Source organism: Monosiga brevicollis, genomic scaffold (assembly GCF_000002865.3).
Source record: "Monosiga brevicollis MX1 MONBRscaffold_27 genomic scaffold, whole genome shotgun sequence".
Lineage (NCBI taxonomy): Eukaryota > Choanoflagellata > Craspedida > Salpingoecidae > Monosiga > Monosiga brevicollis.
In genome coordinates, this window is record NW_001865064.1 from 122,210 (window position 1) to 130,793 (window position 8,584).

The 8,584-nt window shown below is 55.8% G+C and overlaps 2 protein-coding genes across 2 annotated transcripts in view; one reads left to right on the top strand and one right to left on the bottom strand.

Annotated features, from left to right (window-relative positions):
• Window positions 1-103: 103 nt before the first annotated feature.
• MONBRDRAFT_11193 (uncharacterized protein) lies at window positions 104-5,943 on the top strand (the record flags this gene model as incomplete). Its single annotated transcript, XM_001748955.1, has 13 exons — window positions 104-392; window positions 946-1,142; window positions 1,243-1,308; window positions 1,393-1,488; window positions 1,588-1,714; window positions 2,209-2,329; window positions 3,173-3,313; window positions 4,028-4,205; window positions 4,340-4,508; window positions 4,607-4,898; window positions 4,994-5,132; window positions 5,244-5,591; window positions 5,755-5,943. 13 exons carry the CDS (start codon window positions 104-106, stop codon window positions 5,941-5,943), a joined length of 2,352 nt encoding a protein of 783 aa, XP_001749007.1.
• A 392-nt stretch (window positions 5,944-6,335) lies between these two features.
• MONBRDRAFT_28544 (uncharacterized protein) overlaps window positions 6,336-8,584 on the bottom strand; it is a gene marked incomplete at both ends in the record, with an annotated part of 6,924 nt that continues 4,675 nt past the window's right edge. Inside the window, 4 exons of the mRNA XM_001749018.1 lie at window positions 6,336-6,928; window positions 7,037-7,263; window positions 7,383-7,744; window positions 7,829-8,168. Coding sequence (XP_001749070.1) covers window positions 6,336-6,928; window positions 7,037-7,263; window positions 7,383-7,744; window positions 7,829-8,168 — 1,522 coding nt within the window. The remainder of the gene's footprint in view (window positions 6,929-7,036; window positions 7,264-7,382; window positions 7,745-7,828; window positions 8,169-8,584) is intronic.

Here is an 8,584-nt window from a genome sequence, read left to right on the forward strand (position 1 = left end):
AAAACTCTCTCTCTCTCAAACTCTCTCTCTCTCTCTCTCTCTCTCTCTCTCTCTCTCTCTCTCTCTCTCTCTCTCTCACTACTTTTTCCATCTCACCGGTGCAATGGAGATGGAAGCTGATGATGAGCAGCAGCAGCAGCAGCAGCAGCAGCAGCAGCAGCAGCAGCAGCAGCAGCAGCAGGAGCAGCAGGAGCGGCAACAGCAGGAGGAGGAGGAGGAGGAGACGGTGGCGGCGAGCACAACAATGACGATGGGAGATGGGGTGACGGAGGAGCGGGAGAAGCCGCGGCATTGGCCACCCTGGCGTCCCGTGTGGTCGGAGAGCCGGCAGCATTGGTACTTTTACAACCCCATTACCGACACTAGCGTTTGGAAGATCCCTCGCCCGCGAAGTAAGTCGGCGGTGACGGCGGCGGCGGTTGGGAGAGGAAGGAGCACAGCTCAGATTCGGGTGGTCGAGCTTTTTTGCTTTTTGCTTTTTTTGGGGGGGCCATTGCATGACGTACAGGGGCTGGCAGGAGCTCAGATTGCCACCTCGGATCGTACCATGCACGAGCTCACTGTGTTCGCCGCTGCTCGGCTGCGCAGGAAAACCCAATCAAGCAGCTGACCTGAACACAGTCGCATCGAATCGCCACATTATTCAGGTCTCCGCACACCACACAAGCGCGAGCGGTCTCCCGTGTCACCAAAGCCACCGGCACTCATGACTGTGATGACAAACTGGTTCTTGTCCCCCTGGGCCTCCTGTCAATGTGCAGGTCACCGCCAACCCCGAGGCCAACTACGAGTCAAGGCTTGACTTGCCCTTTACGCGCATCATGAAACTCGACTCGGAACGCGCGCCCTACCGCCGCCGCAAGCAGGAAGTCAAATCTGGTCAGACCCGGCGCGTGTGCTTGCCCACCCTTTCTGCCCTCAGCTTCTCTTTCCCCTTGCACCGAGACCAAGACTCCGCGCTCTTTTCACGTTGGCTGACCCTTGCCTGGCGGACAGTGATTCACTGGGGCCAGCGCGAATCCAGCATCCTGGCCCTCGAGTTTTTGACCTGCTATCACGAGCTCGCCAACCTTGTCATTTACACGGGCCGTGGCTCTACCAACACGCTCACCTTTCTCGCCCAATGCTTCCCCAAACTCAAGGTGTGCCCGCCGCTGCTTGAACGGGCAGCCAGGAAGCTGGTCCAGCTCGCTTCTTGACTTTGGTCCGCTCACATGGCTTGTACCCTGCGTCCCAATCTAGTTTGTGGTCTTTGATCCCGATGACCTTTTGCACATCCACGATGAGCCCACCATCGATGTGCGCAAGGTGGGTGAAGAAGAGGGCTTCAGCCACTCACCTTGGACTCAAACACAGGGCCCCACTCACAACACGTCGGGCCTCCCTTCTCAGACCGCGCTAACAGTGGGCCAGACCGCCGAGTTTGCCGATCAAAACCTGCTCTTCATCTCCGAGATCAAACCGGTCAAGCAAATTCAAAACGAAACGGTTCGTGGAGCAAGCGGATAGACTTGATAACCCCCTTCCCCCCGTGATCGAGTGCTTCGAGTCTGATGGCAATGCTGATATACCGTGTCTGCTTGACAGTCACAAGACGATCTCCTCAAGGAATATTTGGAGAACCAGCGCATGCTGCACGTCCATCTGCGACCCCGCAAGAGCTTTCTCTCCTTCCGCCTTCCCTGGGAAAAGGGCTCTACCAGCTACTTTGCCGGTGAGGCTCTGCGCTTTGGCTGAGGCACTGGCCTTCCGGCGCCGGAGTTTCATGCATCTCGGTACATCATCCCCCGCCCCCCCGTTCCCATTAGGCGAGCTGCGCTTTCCGGTCTGGGGGGCAGTCACAACAACGGAATGCCGGCTCATTCCAGACGGCAACTCGAGCGATTTGAGGCCCTATGTCCACTTTGAGTTGGTTGACCCGACCGCGTGCCCTTTGACCCCATACACAAGACCAATAGAACCACCTGGGTGGAATTCTCTTGGTTGGCGTGCGTACACTCATTTGCCCTCGTAACGTGCCATTGCTAGGCACGAAGAACGCATGTTTCACTTTAATACGGTGCGCCGCGTAGCACGCTACGATCATGCTGTCAGCGGGCAAGGTGTGTGCCTGGTGGTGTGCATGCATCTCGCCCCCCGATCTGGCTCATCATTGCACCGAGTTTGCGTGCTCACGGTTATGTTTCACCTTGTTCGACCGTGGCCTAGGGCTCGACTATTGCTACGATTGTCGTGCCGAGGTGGAAATTTTGTCCGATTACCTGCAAAAGGTGTGCGGCATGGCAGACGAGAAGCGGCGCAACCGAGTCATTGCCCGCATGTCGGCCGAGTCAGTAGCCAAGCGCCCGTCCACCCTGCCGGCTTGTCTGCCTGCGTGCCGATTGACTGGCCAGCCGTGCTCTCACGTCTTGTTGTCTGCCCAGCTTATCCAAAGTCTGTGGTGTACGGCGCACGCTATTGGACGGCAATCCTACCAACGAAGACCGCCACAAGGTCGGTGCCAACCCTCTCCAATACACCTGAGACGCCCCTACGCACCACCCCCTTTGCCGCATAATCTCATGGCCCATTCTCCCCCCCCCCGATCCTTCTCTTGATATCTGCCAGCCCGCGGCCAAGCGCGCCCATCACATGTAGATGACACCACCAAGCTTTTTTGACCGTTACCTGAGAGCAGACGAATTCAGTCACAACAAACTTTATACATCAATGTCCGAGGATTATAGTTTAGATTAAAGTAACTTTCTCAGTAAGCCCATGTGACATCACCACATCTTGTGCGATTCCTTTGCCCAAGCACCCGGAAAATACTTTATTCTCGACAACGATAAAGCCTCATTTCCCCTTGTGTTGAGGTTCTAGATTGAAGTAAATTACTTCTTGGTAACGGTGAAAGATGACGAACTTTGGATTTCATCTCTCTACATCACGCAAACAGATGGCCATGTTTCGTGTAATCTCTGCCTTTTGCGCAGTCCCACTTCATCTCTCTATTTCAAGCTTGTAGAATAACTTTCACACCAACGCGCACAGAACTCTGTCTCTGAAAGTGCACCCGGTTTACACACTCTCTCTCAAGTTCAAGCTCCTTCTCCCTCTCTCTCTCTCTCTCTCTCTCTCTCTCTCTCTCTCTCTCTCTCTCTCTCTCTCTGTTTTATTTTTCTTTCGCCAGTGAGTACGTCGCGGCGAGTGCGCAAATGGCAGCCGCGCTGGTGGCACGGGAACGCGACGATCGTGCCGAGAATCGGCAAAGGGAGGGCTATGATGGGGTTTTACACACACCCTTGATCCTTCTTTTCGAATGCTCGATCCAGTGAGACCCCCATTTCATGACCATAACAACAAGTGTGTGTGTGTGTGTGGTCTTCCGATTGCAGCAGAGGCAGTCAAAACGGCAGCGGCCTCGCTGTACGCCGTCCACCGACCCTCGTCACAGCAACCCACACACGACCTCTCAACCTGCCCCACCTCCTCTATTATCGTTGGGGCTTTTCTTTTTCTCTCTTTCAAGTCCCTGTCGTGCTTGTGTGATGGATGCCCTATGTGTGTGCACTGAACCACTGCGCGCACGTGTTGTTGCCAGGCACACTGGCAGCGTCGTCATGTCTGCTGCTGTTGCCCGATGCCCCCACTTTCAGGGTGATGGCTCTTCCCCATACCTTGGCATGCCTTTGCTTGGGCTCTCATGGTCTCTTTATCCACCTGGCTGCTTGGCTTTGCTCCCTTACCTCTTCACTCTTTTTCCCGCCCGCTCCGGTGTTGGGTTTTTTCCTGTCAAACATCTCGTGCCTCGCTCTTCACCTGAACGTTGCCATGCTCGTGAACCACCCGACCTGATCCTGACCTCACACACGTTCACACACGAGCCCAGCTGCATTTTTTTCTTCACATACATGCATCATCTGGTTTGACGTTGTCCAGTCTTTCCTGACTTCTCGCTAGCAACGCCCAATGCAGTGATTGGACGCTGCCTTTTTTTTTTTTCCCCTTGCCTATCATGTCCTCATTTATGCCACTTCCTGCCTAGTAGACGTTATTGTCATCCCTCTCGAGCACCTGCCACCATGTCTGCCCCCGAAGAGAAGCGTGCCAAGGTCGAGCCCGGCAGCAAGGGCACCGTCGTCCTTGCCTACAGCGGTGGTCTTGATACCTCGTGCATTCTCTGCTGGTTCATCGAGCAGGGCTATGAAGTCATCGCCTACATGGTATGCCCCCTTCCTCCTTGAGCTTTCGCCTCCTTCCCCCGCACCGATGATCGAGACAATCCTCCTACCTCTTTGACTTCCCTCGCTTTCTTTCTCTTCTCTCTTATCTTGCCCTCTGCCATGCAACGAACAAGGCTGATATCGGTCAAGCCGAGGACTTTGAGGCTGCCCGCGCCAAGGCCACCAAGCTCGGGGCCAAGAAGGTCTTCATCGAGGACCTGAAGAAGGAGTTTGTGACCGAGTTTATCTGGCCTACCGTCCAGGCCAACAGCATCTACGAGGACCGCTACCTCATGGGCACCGGTGAGTAATCTCCCTCTCCACTGGCCCCATCCTGGCCACCTTTGAGGGGGCACTTTTTGTTGGTGCACTTGTCAACCCTCATCAATCCCTTGGTATAGCCATTGCCCGCCCCTGCATTGCTCGTCGTCAGATTGAGATTGCCATCCAGGAGGGCGCTCAGTTCGTCTCCCATGGCGCCACCGGCAAGGGCAACGATCAGATCCGCTTTGAGCTGACCTTTTACGCCATGCAGCCGTCCATCCAGGTCATCTCGGTCTGGCGTGACGAGAGCTTCTACAAGCGCTTCCAGGGCCGTAAGGACCTCTTCGAGTATGCCAAGGCTCACGACATTCCCCTTCCCGTCACTCCCAAGAGCCCCTGGTCCATGGATGCCAACCTCATGCACGTCAGGTGAGGAAAATGATCTTTTGTTTCCGCACGTGCGAAACGCTCTGCCCGTCCCTCGGCACCTCATCCACTCTGTTTCCCCCGTGGCCTTGCTTCAGCTACGAGTCTGGTGTGCTTGAAGATCCCGCCGCTCACGCCCCCGAGGCTGACCTTTACACCATGACCAAGGACCCGGCAAAGGCCCCCGATGCCCCTGCCAACATCGTCATCGAGTTCAAGGCCGGTGTTCCCGTCAAGGTCGGCTCAGGCATTCCCAAGATCGGTCTGAACCGGGAGGGGGCGGACTTTATCAAGAGCTCTTTACCTCACCCGCCCCTTGCCCCTGTCCTTGATTTTGATTTTGGCTAGGTGACCAACAAGGACAATGGTGTGGTCAAGACGGATCCCCTGGACATGTACCTTTACCTCAACGAGATTGGTGGCGAGCACGGCATTGGCCGCATCGACATTGTTGAGAACCGCTTCATCGGCATGAAGAGCCGCGGTGTGTACGAGACCCCGGCCGGCACCATCCTCCGTGCTGCCCACATCGACATTGAGTCTTTGACCATGGATCGTGAGGTCCGCAAGATTCGCGACCTGCTCTCAGTCAAGTTCACCGAGCACATCTACCACGGCTTCTGGTTCAGCCCCGAGTGCAACTTTGTCCGCAAGGCCATCGCCGATAGCCAAAAGGACGTGGAGGGTGTCGTCGAGGTTGGTTTACTTACCTTTTGCTGCAAGCCCTGTGTGTATTCGTGTTTTGTTTTCGTTTTCGCTGATGTTTGTCTCCTTCCATTGATGACATCTCATCGCCTCGCTATGTCTACCATCATCAAACACGTCATAAAACACTGTCTTGCTTCCCCCCAATACCTAGATGCGTCTCTTCAAGGGTCACACGTACATCCTGGGCCGTTCTTCAGACAAGTCCCTGTACGATCAGAACCTCGTCTCAATGGACGTGGAGGGTGAGTACGACCCCAAGACGGCCGAGGGCTTCATCAAGGTCAACGCCCTGCGCCTGCGCGAAATGGCCCGCCTGCGTGGCGCCCCCAAGCGCGACTAGAGCGCCGTCCTTTTTGGTGCGGTGCGTCCCATTTAACCCACAAGATGCCCCATGCCTCGAGTCCGTCACGCAACCATCTTTTTTGTAAAAACGTGCGAAACGGAAACTCGAAGCTGCATGTCGGCGGTGCGCAACAGCATCTCCTGGTTGCCTTGTGCGCAAACAGAGTATTTGACGTGCTGGTACGCATATGCTCGAATATACAACCCCCCAGCTTAAAACTCTTCCTCGTAAAATTGAGAATGACAAAGATCATCAGTGAATTTCGATGGAACACACTTTTACATGACCAGCACCACACCCTCAAAAAAACTCAGGCTCATCTAAAAACAAAGGTGCGAACCATGTGCTAACAAGCCACGGCTTTGACAGACAGGCGACACTGTCAAAACCTAATCCTCTCCTTCGCTGCTGTCGTCCGAAAGCAGGGCATGCTTGGTAAACGTAGACACGCGCTTGGATTCAGCGTCACCATGCTTGGGTGCCGGCTTGAGGCTTGCCAGCAGAGCCACGTTAACGGCATCGGCAGCCACGGAAGCACCTTCCTCCTCCACCGAGGACAAGGCTGACGGGCTCGGAGCCAATGCAGACTCTTGTCGATCTGTTCTCTTGGGCTCGGGTGCTGCCCCTGTATCTACCTCCAAGTCAGAATCCAGCCCGCGTGACGCCGAAGATGCCTTTCGCTTTCCTGGCCCCACGGCGCGCGAAGAAACATCGGAATGCTCATCCTCCGAGTCACTCAAGACGCGTGATGCTACCGGCCGGCTCGGACTAGGCCGTTTAGCTGGGGGGGCGCCCGATGACGCTTCGCCCTTGCTGTCCATGGTCCCGGGCTCGTCCTCATCGTCGCTGATGGCCGCCATTCGCTTGGGCAGACTTGTCGTATCCTCCTGTCGACCTTGAGTCGAAACGGCACCTTGTGCCTCCTCTCCATCCTCATCGTCGGACATGGCCAAGAGACGTTGAAGGCGCCGGACTCTCGATCCTATGAGACGATATCAAAATATTCACATTAGGTTACAAGCTCAGAAACTGGGTGCGCCCGACATGGTGCGCTCGACACCGCACACCGCACACCGCTAGTCGAGCTTACCGCTGCTTGGCGTCTGCGGCACGTTGGGCCCACCATGTGTCCTCAAAGGAGTACTGACATGCATGGCTGAAAAGTCATCGTCGTCAGAGTCATCACCTTTGCGTGCCAACACGCGACCCGTGCGCGCAGAAGATGGCGTGCTGGTTGCAACTGCCGCCATGGCCTCGGTTGTCTCTTTGCTGGCTAGCATGGCCTCGCGATGCAGCTCAGCCGTCGTCTTGCGAGCACTGCCAAATCATGCGAATGAAACTCATGAGTGAGTTGTGCATTTGCTGAAAAAAAAAAAGTCCCCGCGAAATCACCACCACAGCTCACAGAACCCATTTGCCTCCCCTTGCAAACATACTTGCGACGCTGCACCAGCTTAGCCAATGCCTCCCGGCGCTTTTTCTCCTGAAGCTCTTCATCTTCACTGTTGTCGTTGTCCTCTGAATCCGAGTCAAAGTCATCCGAGGCTGCATTGTCTGACCCTTTGTCAGTGCTGTGCGGGCCCTTGGCACCCGAGCCCCGCGAGCGACGACGGCGCTGTTTGACCTTTTTCCCACTGACTCGTTTGCTCGGCCGCTGACCCGACGCAGCTGTCGTATCATCGTCGTCATCTGTGAACGCGGCTTCCTCCTCTTCGTCATCATCGTTGTCCTCAGCTGGCGCATCCTCTTCGGAACTGCTGTGCACAAATTCATCCGCATCTCTCTCGGCTTGCAACACCTAAACAGCAAACAGCCCAAGAAAAGTGGATATCAGAAACCACCTGAATGGGAGCCTGGCTGCCCAGAAACATGAAGCACATACCACTGATTCTTTTGTCCGGGCACCAGGTGGCGACAGGGCATCGATCAGATCACGCAAATGCTGTGCGCTGGTGTCTGCCGGCATGCGCCACGCGGTTATGGCCTCAGCGTCAACGCCTTCAAATTTGAGGAGACCCATCAACCCACGAAGCTCTGCAATGTCCTCTTCATCGTCATCGTCGGGATGAAAGATGGCGAGCTGCTCATCCGATGCCTTGTCAGCTTCCAAGGCTGTGGCCCGTGTCTCCATCCGCTCGATCAGTGTCGAAAGCGCCAATTGGCCCGTCATTCCCATTGAACGCAGCTCTGTAGCTGCTGCATCCAACTGGCTGGCCAACTCGCTGTCCAAGTTTGCCATGCGACCAATGCAGCGGCGCACGCGGCGCGAGCGTCGAGGCCCGCGGCGTGAGCCTTTCCCCTTGCCTGTGTTGTCATCATTACACCATCGTCAATGAAGCTTTTGGTCCTTTACCCTGGGCGGGTATTCCAAAGTTGGCAGATGTGGCACTATCTTCCAGCCCGCCTCCCGACACGCCAGCACCATGTCGCGGTCATTGACTTACCGCTGCTGCTGCCTCGAACACGACCCTGCATGAGACCAAGCTGGATGAGCTTGTTGCGGATGGCTCGCGGTCGGCGACGCGCCAAGCGTGGATCTTGCTGCAACATCTCCAACTAAAACACACCCAAGTCGACCAGGCAGGGAAATGAGTTGGCATCGTCCGTCAAAGCAGACGGGAGTGAGTGCGTGTGAGAG